Source organism: Carassius auratus, chromosome 6, assembly GCF_003368295.1.
Source record: "Carassius auratus strain Wakin chromosome 6, ASM336829v1, whole genome shotgun sequence".
Lineage (NCBI taxonomy): Eukaryota > Metazoa > Chordata > Actinopteri > Cypriniformes > Cyprinidae > Carassius > Carassius auratus.
The window spans coordinates 12256607-12269835 of NC_039248.1; the positions used below are offsets into that span (position 1 = coordinate 12256607).

At 36.9% G+C, this 13229-nt stretch overlaps 1 protein-coding gene across 1 annotated transcript; it reads right to left on the reverse strand.

Moving 5' to 3' along the window:
• Positions 1-2055: 2055 nt before the first annotated feature.
• Positions 2056-5517, reverse strand: gbx2 (gastrulation brain homeobox 2). The gene is made up of 2 exons (XM_026262126.1): positions 4470-5517; positions 2056-3290 (listed from the first exon to the last, which is right to left on the reverse strand). Exons 1-2 carry the CDS (start codon positions 4978-4980, stop codon positions 2773-2775), a joined length of 1029 nt encoding a protein of 342 aa, XP_026117911.1. The 5' UTR covers positions 4981-5517; the 3' UTR covers positions 2056-2772.
• Between the last annotated feature and the right edge of the window lie 7712 nt (positions 5518-13229).

Consider the following 13229-nt stretch of genomic DNA (forward strand, 5'->3'; position numbering starts at 1 on the left):
TAATTAAAAATGTATTCAAATTTAATAAAAACACTCCTGTATAAATGACTTAGAAAATTGTTTTATATTACAAAAAAAAAGGGTCAGATGTATCCTTGTCTTCCTCTTATTATTTTGTTGCTTAATATAAATCTGAGAGAAACTTCTCAGCATATGTGTGTTTGAGTGCAGCCAGTGCTCTCCGTCAGGATTAATCACTGGAGGTTAATTTGACGCTGTTCATTTAGTGCAGGAGGGACATGCAGGAGTGAAAAGCTGAGGCCCGAGCCAATCCCCCCTGGGCCCATTTATCTGTCAGACACGGCCAGCCTTGATTACAATTTGCAAAAAATTCATTAGAGTTAAGGCAATTGTCAGATCTCTCTCTCTCTCTCTCTCTGTCTGTCTCCCACCACTGTTCCTCTTGAAATCTCTTTCTGCTTTCGTGTTTCTCATAATGTCTATTTTCAACATCAACCAGGGGTGCATTTCCCAAAACCATAGTTGCTAACCTGTTAGCGACTATTTGTTGGTTGGATTGCATCCAACTTAGTTGCAACTCTGGTTTTGGGAAACACACCCCAGACCAGCACATTTCAATTGTCTAACTGCTGTGTGTGTGTGTGTGTGTGTGTGTGTGTGTGTGTGTGTGTGTGTGTGTGTGTGTGTGTGTGTGTGTGTCATTGATGATGAGGCACTGATTATGTCTGATCTATTTAATTATACAACTATAAATCTTCTAACAATAATTAAATTCCTCTGTTAAGAAAAATGTGTATTCCAGTTCAATAATGCAACATCAGCTTGTAAACCAATGTAGTATTAATAACTTTTTACACACATTACAGTTGAAGGTACACTATTAAAAAATAAAAAAAATAAAAGTAAAAACTATTTAATATGTAATGATTTTGCAAAGCAGAATGTAATTGCACATTGTTTGTATCACACATTGTAATTATTAGTGCATTCATTGTAATTATTATAAACTAATTAATTACATAATGTTTATGTTGTAAGAATGTTTTTTTTCTCTCATTTACCAAGTGCTTAACAATTTCTATTTGCTTAAAAATCATATTAATAACAGGTTAAATATGTTACAGATGTTACTTATATTAATTATATTTCAGTAAATTATATACTTATAATTGTTGTTATGAATCTGTAAAGTTTAGACATTAATTGGCATAAGTGGGTTGTTTTCATTAACATAAATTCTAAACTCGTTTATAATCGAGTGTGTATAAATTGTTATATCTGGCAGAATAATATTATATTTCGTGGAGTTTTCATGCAGACGCAAATGCAAAGTTAATATTATATATAGATAAAAACAGCATTAAGAATGAATAAATAAATATTAATTAATTAAAGTACTACAATTATCTTTATTTAAAAAAACAAATATATTTTATTTTATTGATAAACTTTGTCGAAATGGGTTTTAAAAATATGAACATAGGCTATAGAAATGTCAAGAGCCCCGATGTGTAAATGAGATTATTGTGCTGTAATCTACTTCGTATACCGTAGAGCCTGTTTATGCGAAACGATATTTGATTTACATTTGCGTCTCAATGTTCCCGACAAATCCCGTGTGGGTCGAATAAGCTCGTTCCGGTTCTTCCTTGCATGAGGCAGGTCCGGAGATCAAGACTGGCACGCGGCTGAGGGTCTCTCAGTCTGACCCTGAAATCTATTCATCCTGTCACAGCACCGCGTTCAAATCATTTCAGATCATTTCTACCTACAGGACAGAAACAGCGCGAGCACAAATCCGTTCTGCTAGTGCAGTGATATTAGTAGAAATTATAATAATAATAATTGTTATTATCGTTGTTATTATTAAATGCTGTTTCAAATTATATAGAAAGAAACTGACAAAAGCTGCACAAATAATGTAAAAAAAGAAAAGAAAAAAAAAGCTTGTTAAAATTAGCCCACTCAAACTACGAATATGTTTGAAATTCTGTTGGCACAGACTGTATGAACACTTAGTTTATTTCCCTCCACGCGCACTCAACGTGTTGCATTTAAAATAATAATAATAATAATAAAAAGAAGACAAATTTCTTTACAATTGTTTATGGTCCATCTTTAATCCACACAATATTCTGAAGTCAGTAAACTCATGAAACGTTAGCAAGTTTTTTTTTTCTTCCTCACAATATTAAATAAATTAGCAGCGTGCCCGTGACGTATGAAAAGGTTACAGAAAAGGAAAAAGAATGCAAGAAAACAAACTAAATAAAATAAAAAATAAAGGCTATTTACCATAAGAAATAAAGAGCACATATTTAACAGGTTGTTTTTGTAAATTCGAGGGAATGGTGTTAATTTTACTATTCATTGAATTATATTGTGTTCTTCAGCAGAGACCAGAAGTGCTCATTTTAATAATATTATTAATATTATCACTCCTTTTGATAATATTAATCTCTGCCAAAACACAAGAACTAGACAGTCACACAGAACTAAACATAAATACATAGAGGGATTTCCTGAACTAAAAGTTGTTCGTGGTTTGGTCCAAAGTTAGGAAATAAAACTGCAGTTTCTTCCAGTATGTGGTCTTAGTTTGAACCTTTCGTTCGAGTTGAGTCTGTTGCTTCCTTTTCCTCGTTTGAACAACGCTGTCGTTTAAACGAAAAACTATATATATATAGTACAAACTATCAGCTGGATAGCTTGCGTGTCCTGGGTTCCTCAGAAACATCAGCCTCAAGAACAGTTTGCTCATATTGAGTATTCGCTGATGTGTCTCTTAGTCCTCTATCTAAACCCAGTGTATCATGGTCTGGCCTGTTCTAACTGTTGGTGTTGGCTGCGTATTGCAAACCGACTAACATGCACCGGAATGGGCACCACAATTTTGGGGTTTCTGGAGGGCTCTCCGGTTTTGGAGTTCACATTGCCCGCTTTGACCCGTTTCCACTTGGCTCTCCGGTTCTGAAACCAGATCTTGACCTGCACCTCGCTGAGCTTTAAGGCATGGGCGATCTGTGAGCGTTCTGTGAGGGATAGATATTTCTTACAGTGAAACTCCTTCTCCAGTTCTAAGAGCTGCTCGCTCGTAAAAGCGGTCCTCCTCCTCCGATTTTTCCCGGTGGACGTGGTGTTCCCGGCCCCATTCCCGCCGTGGACGCCATCGTCCAGTCCTCCGCTGGCGTCTCCATCTTCCTTCTGACACATGGCGTTCCCAGGCCCGTTATCATCGGAGCTGTAATCTAAATCACTGTCCATGGAGAAGCTCTCGTCTTTCCTGTGACATTCATCCTCCTTCGTGTCGTCTTTGTTGTGACCTCGCACTATATATGGGAATGAAATAAAAAGCAGATTTAATTTGAGAACCGCCCGAGGCTTTGAGAGTAAAATATCTAAACAATAATTCGCTGTGGGGAAAGTTGTGTTTATTATTTTTAAAGTGTGGCAGGAATACTAGTTGCGTTTTCATGAAAATCTTATCGGGTCTTGTCTCGCAAGACGTTCTTCCTGTTTATTGCAGCCACTTTTACGCGCAATTACGCACGGTGATGGATCCCTTAGGAAGGCTGTTTGTACACCTCAGAACAAGACTTCTCAAACCACCTTAAAGTTTATTTTCCCCAATACACATCTCTTTCGATTATTTCACCTTTTTTATTTTTCTGAAAATGTCATGTACATAGGCCTAACATTTTTTTTTATAAAAAATGTTTTTTTTTTTTTTTTTTTTTTAAGATTATACCTTTATCTAATGTCTATTTTTTGTACGTTGCAGCCAGTCATAGGCTAGTAAATGTTGGACTAAATTTATTTTACTCTGCATAAATATAAATGATACAGGTGACAGTGAATTTTGCTTAGTTTTATGGACATTTAAACACCGCTGGCCCTCCGATCCCTCAATTAAAACGAGCTAATTTAGTCATTGATGGCAGCTCGGCCTCAGGCGCTATTCGCTGAAAACTTGATCATTCACGAGTGTTACACAGAAATTCTTTAAGCCACAATCTTGACATTTTATTTCCGGAGGATTTGATATTATTATTTCTGTCCCACATTCCTGTCCCTCATCGGTGCGACTGGGTAAATTGAATTTAGGCGACAAAATTAATAGCGTAAAGCAGACCGGTAAATCATACAAAGAGAAGCCTGCACAATTTGTTTCTAGAATGCAGAATAAAACGTAGGCTAAAACATGTCAAGACGTAGATTGATAAATAATTCCAATAATCTCTTGATTATATATATATATATATATATATATATATATATATATATATATATATATATATATATATATATATATATATATATTAATTTTGATAAGTGTTTGATAATTTAAAAATAGAGAAACAATAACAAGATACGTTTTTTAATTTCACCTTATTATATATATTTTTAAAGATAGGCTAATTCAAAACCAAAGTCGGAACAGTAACGTAAACTATACAGAATGGGCACTAAAAAAGCGTGTAGAGTTCTGCAGGCTGTTTTGGCCTCACCTGTAGATGTGTGCAGGGACTGCGAGTCGTGAAATGACGGAAGGGTCGCTGAATCTTTCGTTGGAAACGTTTTCCCATCCTCTCCATCCAAACGAATATCCTGAGATTTATCGAACATGGCGTGAATAGACTGAGAGCCGAGCTTCCTCGCTGCGTCCTGGTGCTGCTGGGATGGCGAGGTGGAGAAGCCGCCGGGTAACGTGGCCATTAGCGTGGATGTGAGCGCCATGCCCTGCGCCAGGCTGGAGCAGAAGCCGCTGGGTAAGCCCGGGATCGGGTGGTGCGGATGGGTCGCGGGGAGACCGCTCTGAGGAAGAGTTGGAGGAGGTGGTGGAGGAGGCGGAGGTAACACCACTGACCGATAGGGCATAAACATGGGGTAGCCCGTGTACACGAAATGTCCCGGACTGGGCTGCGGTGGACCTCCGATGAGCGAGTCAATGCTGAACGCAGTGGTGCTTCCCACCGGACGCTGCATCATCATGAACGGCGTGCTGAAAGCTGCACTCATATGATCTTATATAGACAGTTTATGAAGTCCTGAAGTCCTGAGTGCTTCTCAGATGAGGATGTCACTGCTGCACAGCGTCACACACTGACTCTGGTAATCCTGTGGACGACTCTCTGTATGCGCAGTTCACAAAACCGTTGCATCTGTTTCGTCTTACTTCAGTGTCAAACTATTCTTGTTGTTGAAAGAATAGAGCGAGACAAGTGCATTGAAACGCAGATCCCTTGCTGAGAAATATCTGGTCGAGCATCTCAGATGAGTTTTATCGTCCTCCTTTGAGTTATTTCAGCGTCCTTGTCGCTTCTGCTTGGCCGCGTTTCATTTCGACCTGATGGGAGTCACAATAAATTGCTCCTCGCTTGTAGCATCAGCTGTGATCATCTGCTGAAGTGTGAGTTTGAATTACGCTCCTTCGGTTTAAGCGTCTCCACCATGCGCTCTGGCCACGCCCACCGCGACTCCGCGCATGCCATTGGTCCGGTTTCATCCGTTTATGTTGAACTGTCCTGACGCTCTAGAGCCGCGAGCTGTGCGCTGGCTGCTGTCTTTTAAATTAGAACGTCACTAACACAGTCTCACATTCCAAAACAGTCAAAACAAGAATCATGTGAGATGTGATCTGATGTGTATTTTGGCACTGCAATTGCATTTAATAGTTGTGCTAATGTTTTTCTTGATGCAAACCACCCTTATTTGGCCACATTTCAGAAATGTAAATTTGTAAAGGAAAAAACAAAACAAAAACAAAAACAAAAAATGTCAGCTTCTTAAGAGTATTAATAAAGCAATGCATTTTTAAAGCATTAGACATTCTAACATATTTCTAATTTTTAGTTAACCAAAGTAGACAAGCATCAAACATACCCCATTAAACCTTCTCAGAGCTATTATGTTAATAACAAACATATTTCATACAGATTCAATCTGCTCCGCATGAAGACATGCATGAAACTGAAACCTGAAACTAAAGACATAATTCTCTGATGTTACAGTACAGTGTAAAAAATGCATCAGTATGCAGGCTTAATTTTATTTATAAAACCATGAAAAAACAGGGGGGGGGGGCATCATAGTGAAATTGTCAATGTTTTTGGTGAAGGGGATTAAATCATGAATTATTCAGGAGGATTGCTGATCAATAAATGTGTCTCCATGTTTGTAAAGTCTTTGGTCATGTGTGCATCATTTGGCCCATAATTAAAAGCAATGCGTCCGTTCTATGTGTTCACAGTGGTGATTAGTCCTAATCTTTGGGGACCTTCCTTCCCTGCGCGCTCCCTAAAAACCTTGACCCCGAACCCCCACTCCTGCCTCCATGCCAAATCAAGGGCGATCCCCTCACCCCCTCCCGAGGGTCACAAGGACACAGTCTCATTAAAGACAGGCTGATACGCAACTGCAATGCAGACATTAAATAGCAGTATTTTTCAATTAACGCTGACAAATTCAATCAAAATTCCATAGATTAGGATGAAATGAGGCATGGGTCATTTACAAGGGGATTTAATTGCACTACCATTAGACAAATAGTACAGCAGTCACCGTTCCATTATCAATCATGTTAAGGCATCAATAGTACAGGGAGAGGATGGGGGATGGGGGGTGCTTTCTGATACACTGCAATTGAACCAGCACCGCAGAGCAGCTAATAAATACCCTCTTTTGTACTTATAAATTATCCAGTTTAATTAACAACATGGATTATGATTGGAATATGATTTAATTAAACCTTTCCTGCATGGTGGAGTGCAGAATCATCCATTATGTAGAAGCAAGAGGGAGCGTAACCGTGGGCTAAATTAAGAAAGGCCCAGAAACACTGACAGCCCCTGAAGATCTTCTGAACGGGACAATATCTGCAGCTGTGTAGTGATAAGATGGGGAGAAGTTCTGCGCTTTAAAGCCCAAAACATGCTTTTAATTGTGTAGCATACAGACGGAGAACTGAAGAAAATGCCCCACATCTAAGAAAGGTTTACTCAGTGGGTAAACCAATTAAAGACCTCTTATTGCTACTCAATGCAGTTTTGCAGGGGAAATGGATTTTGAAATGTTGCCTGCAGCATTTGACCATTCAACATTATTTAGTTACTGTGTCTCAGGCTCAACCTTTTCATCAAGATCCAAATGTCAGCTATAATTTATTCGGCACAGTTCGCCTCTCCCAATGAAAACATGAGTCGCTGTTTCCCTCTCTCTGATCCGGTCGCATTAGGAAAGGGCATAGGCTCCAACACTTTCATATATATGTTTAATTTGCTCTCAAATTGTTTTGGTCATAGACAAACAGCTATTAAAGCCTGACCTTCGATTTCAAAGTATGAGATCTATTTGAAATCAATTGATTAACCTTTAAATGATCCCCTGATGATAGGAGATCAGACCCATGCGTGACTGGTAGGGAGCTCGGGTTCTCCCTGAGGCTGAGGGCTAAGCACAAAGATTGATCTATCTCAGTCAATCGGTCTCAGGCCTCCACACTATTGGCAGTCAATAACCACTGAGTCTAGAGCTGCTCATCATCCATACACTCACAGCAAAAGTTGTGCTACACACTGATGAGTAGGTTAAAAGGCAAAAGAGAACATAAAATACCATATTAACTTAATATGTTGTGTTCTTAATTCTGTGTTCATTCACAGCAAATTCGTTCCTGGAGCGCCGCAGTCCTGCAGAGTTCTGCTCCAACCCTGAAAAAAACCTCACATGCCTGTAGCCTTAGTAATCCTGAAGACATAGATGAGCTGTTCAGGTGTGTTTGATTAGGGTTGAAGCTGAACTCTGCAAGACTGCGACTCTCTAGGACCTAACTTCCCTACCCCTGTCATAAGAACTATAAATTTAGCTTTCAGCAAAGTACAGTGTAACAGAGCTTCATTGTTGTTACTTCCCTAATGACTCTCCATTGTTATTGGAGAAATGTGAGCACACTCTGCTCATCATTTACAACAAATCTATTCCTTCCTAATTACAGAAACAATTAGTTACACTATGTCTATTATGCATGTGCCTCTTCAATGAACCTAAAATCATTTTTTGTGAAATATTTTTTGGCCACAGTAAGTTATTTATTTTTATTTTTTACCCAAAAGTGTCTCCTTTCAACTTTTAAACGTTATTAAAACTACAGATTTCACTAAAATTGAAGAATTAAGATAATAATGACATCATGGATCAGAAAATGCGCTCATCATTTCCGTTTGAAAGAAATACTTATCAAAAAGATTATATACTTTAAAATAATATGCACTTAGATGCATATTACCTGAATTATTTAATCAAAATGTATTTTAGTTAAAAAATAAATGCATTTAGTTGTGCATAAGTCTTACTTACATGGACCAAAAAGTACATATTTACCTAATTTAAATATGATTAAAGTGTACTGTTGAATGTATTGATGATCATTTATACCTTAATGTCCTTTCTATTGAAACTGTTTACTTCTATATAGTTTTAAATCAATCAAAAAATGGTTGAGAATGATTCCATTCAAGTCTTTGCAGACAGAAGCAATAATCCAAACAAGCGCAGACTAAATGGAGTGTAAAAGGCAGGTCAGTATCACAGCTACACAAGGCATTTTTACATCGGCTCAGACTCCCACTTAATTATGTCATTTGGTTTTGTGAGACATTTATTTATATCTAAAGACACATTTTCAGATATACTTGGTAAAAAGACACAAACCTCAACACAGTATCCCTACAATAAAGTGCAATTCAAACATCATTCCAATTTTAATATGCCTCACATTAAAGGGATCACTCCACGACACAAGTGTGTACCATGGTCCAATTCATCTTGCTTTATTAAAGTGAGGAAATGAGGTGAGGCATCAGTGCTTTGCACCCCCAGGGCACGTTCAAGACAGATGAACAACAGGGGCAAGCACAATGATAGCACAGGATTAGCACCCCACACACACTGGAGCTCTGATCAAACACACAAAGCAGCACAGAATGGCTTCACAAATCCTCAAAAGCAACATTCTGATACTGTCACCATCAGTCTGCCAGAAGCACCTCACAGACGCAGTCTTGTACGGCTCAAGGAAATCAATACTGCAACTAAGTACATCCATAAAAGACTGCCATAAACATTGCATGCCAGCTCATTCAGCCACGTCACTGGACTCAGGAAACAGACACTAAGAATTGACAGTGACTGCCTTATCTTTAAAATTATTTTTATGTATATTATTTTTTCTTGTTCCCATACTAACAAGTTATTAAGTCATGTTAATCAATGATAATTGACAGAATTTATAGCTTCTCAGGGGGCTTTCTTATTTAACCTGAAAGAAAGAAAGAAAGAAAGAAAGAAAGAAAGAAAGAAAGAAAGAAAGAAAGAAAAAGAAAGAAAATATATTGTTTGACCATGATGAACATGTAAAGTGTATTTGCTACAGTGGTTATTTAAAGATACTACTCACACATTGTTATATTTTGAGTCACTGGATAATGTTTTATGAATTTCTTTTATATTATTGTCCCATTTTATTTGCTATTTGTCTTTTATTTTATTATTATTTTATTTAAAAGCTTAAAATTAAAAGAAAGATGGGGATAGTGATAGACTGATAGACTACATATTACAAAGTAAACATATTCACAATAAATTCATACAAAAAAATGCCAATTGGTTTAACTGGTTTTAGTAAATTTAGTAACAACCACTCTTTGGATATTGTAGACAAATTTAAACCTCTACTTTGTGAATGAATAAACAGTTTTCCCCCCAGATATGTATAAGAATATTATTTCAAATGCTTACTTTTTTGAGTTACTATGGATTACTGAATAACAATGCGTTGACAGCACTGCTCTTCTGCCTAACTATTGCACAGCACATAAAAGATTTAGCCCACGGTTCCAATCAGTCAGATTAATCCACAGCGCCGCCTGCAGGTCATGATAAAAAATACAATTTTGTTTCAGAATCGGACAGTAAACCCTTCAAAGTGTAAAACGTATCAAAAAAGTATCAAAGTATCGATCTCTGAGATTCCCCTCAGAGTCACGGTCAGTAGTGCACAGGTAACTTATAGAACCTTATTGTATAGACTGATATAGCCTACAAATATAAACTCTCACATAAACACAATTTCTACATATTAAGGAACTGTGAAGAATTAGATTAAAAACAGAAACGGGAACGCTGAAACCACAAATTAAATATCCTCAATTGTCTTGCCCCTACCATCAACTCTAGGCAAAACTACCAGACATGTCAGTCACAAGCAACTTTTAAACGCTCATGAAAGGAAAATCCAGATGTGCCTTAATTATAGTCATTTCAAAAGCATCGGCAGCCTTCACTCTCCACAGACCTTTCAGAACCAGACAGCATGCTCCATGACTAGACATCAAATTCTCGCTTTAACGAGCTGAATTGAAGCCATTCTGCCTGAAGACATCCACGGGATCCGCTGTCCAGACGGTCAACATTCAGTGCTGAACGTTTCAAAATTAGGTTTCCTGAGAGTTCAGCCTCAAACGGCTCTCCGACACTTCACAAATAACATTTATTATTATAGCATAACAGCACCCATAAATAATAGCTCAAATAAATAAGTAAATAAATAATTCAAGCCGTTTTGTGACACTAAAAGTAGGTTAAAACAGACCAAATTAGAGTTAAGAGCAGTCGGTTTGATTAACATAAGTACAGTACCTTAGACCGAGTTTGTCTTGTTATTGCTTGGCTAGACAAGACATGAAGTGTTCATGTGCTCTTTGACACGTGAAAACTAGATTGCAGCACTCACGTTTACAATGATCTTCCACTTCTGTGTGAAGTAAAAACTTTAAAAACCTCAGATGTCAAAGGGAAAGTAAATACAATCTTTAACAACATGGTTAAAATTGATTTCTTGACTTGAAACATTATTTGAATAATGGTTGCTTCATGATGCTGTTTTTGACAACTCTGAGAAAGAGCTTTGATGAATTTAAGAGCAACCTTACTGCCACCATTTAGTTCAGCCTCATCAGTGGTGGCATGAAGAATGAAAAACTCCAGGCAACCTACGAATTAACCTTTATTCGGCAGAAAAAATGGATAGGTATTTTTTCCCCCAAATGAAATAGACAACAAGATTCAGACTGTGACAGAGACACAGAGAGATAATGTAAACTGTTGAGTTAACCCTTTACAGAAGTCTGTTTGATATAATGTAAAGTGCCTTCAAGGCTTGTGGATACAACATCATTATGAGGAGAGGGCCACGATTTGCTCAGACCTTCAGAGCTTTAATGAGTTTTCCTTTGCTAATTAATTCTGTACGACTTTGACTATTGCACTCAAGCCTCTTGCTACTGAAACACAAACCCACAGAAATCACAGAGACTGTCACAGACATAAAGCAATTTATTTCTTGTAGGTTTACAAGGGTTAGTGGCATGGCACTCTTTTTTTCCACCCCAGATCTTTTAATTTAGTAAAAAAAAATACACTCAAAATTCAATTCACACATGACGATCATGTTTCTAAATTCATTTAGATTTTTTCTTTTCATAAGATCAAAAATGTCAGAATGAAGAAAAAGCTTCTCATTAATATTTGACAATCTTGGGTATGTCAAGTCAAAGTCAGCAACTTACAGGAAGATGTAGAAAAAAAAGCATAAAACAGGAATTGAGAGAAAACCTCTGCAGAGTCTTGTGTCTAAATCATGAAGTCTTTTAAAATATCAAATAATTTGACCTTTTCATGAAAAGACAACTTTTTTTGTTGTTGTTAATTTAACAAAGAAAAATAGTTCACATATATTTTTTTTAAATAGCTTTTTATTTTTTGATGATAAAAGAATAATTGACCCAATAATTAAAATTCTGTCATTACTGACTCACTTTCATGTTGTTCAAATCTCTATGACTTTCTGTCTTCTGTGGAAGTGAACATAATAAATAAGATATTTTGAGATATGTCTTAGTACTTTTTGTCCATACAATGGAACACAATAGTTTTGTTATTAGGGTTCTTCAAAAATATAATTTGTGTCTCGCAGAAGAAAAGTCTGTAGTAGAACTGTAGTAACACAAGTAGTGGCAGAATTTTTGATTTTGGGTTACAAGTTCTTTCAATGATTATATAGCTTTTTTAGATTTTCATGAAATATACATATAGTGTTCCTGTAGCTCAACTGGTAGAGGGTTGTGTTAGCAAGCAAGCTAGCGCAAGGTCCGGGGTTTGATTCCTCGGGAACACATGATAGGTCAAAAAATTGATAGCCTGAATGCACTGTAAGTCGCTTTGGATAAAAGCGTCTGCTAAATGCATAAATTTAATTTAATTTTAAATTTAATATATATATTTACAAATATGAAATACAATATGAAACGTACATTAAAAATTGGCACATATATTTTATAATTTTTAAAAATATATATTTATTTGTATTTGTCTTGGACACTTACTTGTATGTCATCTGGATTCTCCTGTGGAAATCTGTAGAGCTTTCTATAGCCACAGATTCAGTCTGGGTCTGGTCATAACAACATTTTAGCTTCTTCAGCATGTCTGCACTTGCAAAATAATGGACGGATCTTCTTCCCTCTTGCCCTCATGTTCTTCTATAATAATGATTTAATCCAAAAGACCATCTAAATGCTTTATCTGCTTTCTGGCGAGATGTATCTTCCCTTTCTTACTATGGTTGAGTTATGTGTGTATATTTTTTTCTTTTTTTGTGTGTATGAACATTTGCTTGGAAACATATGAGAATATGTGTGTAACCATGTGTGTAAGTGCAGGTTTATGAGTGGTATGGGTTTTTCTAATGTAGCTCTAATGACAAGGGGGTGTGAATTCTGTATGGCCGTGGTTGGCAAGGTCACTGTGTCAGATTGGGCTCTATAATGTTTCCATGATAATAATAACAAATCCTCAAGGTTACAGTATGTTGATCTCTATCACAAGGGGGCACAGGGGTGGAATACATTCAGAGTACCAATATACCACTCAGATCAGAATTATGCAACCACCTGCATTCCTTATGTTAACTGATGTCTTTGAGGATTCAAAAAAAAAAAAAAAAAGAAAAAAAAAAAAAGAAAATTCCTGAATGCCGGGACCTTCACGTGCAGAACCTTCTGGACCCTCAGGATAGAGTTGGTGATGTGGAAAACATGTTTTACAGAAAACTTCAAATGGTGTATACAGGAATCTTGTTGTGAAATTGCATAGGTCAATTTAAAAAATAAAATAAAATAAAATAAAAAAACACGAAACAGCTGAGAACTGTA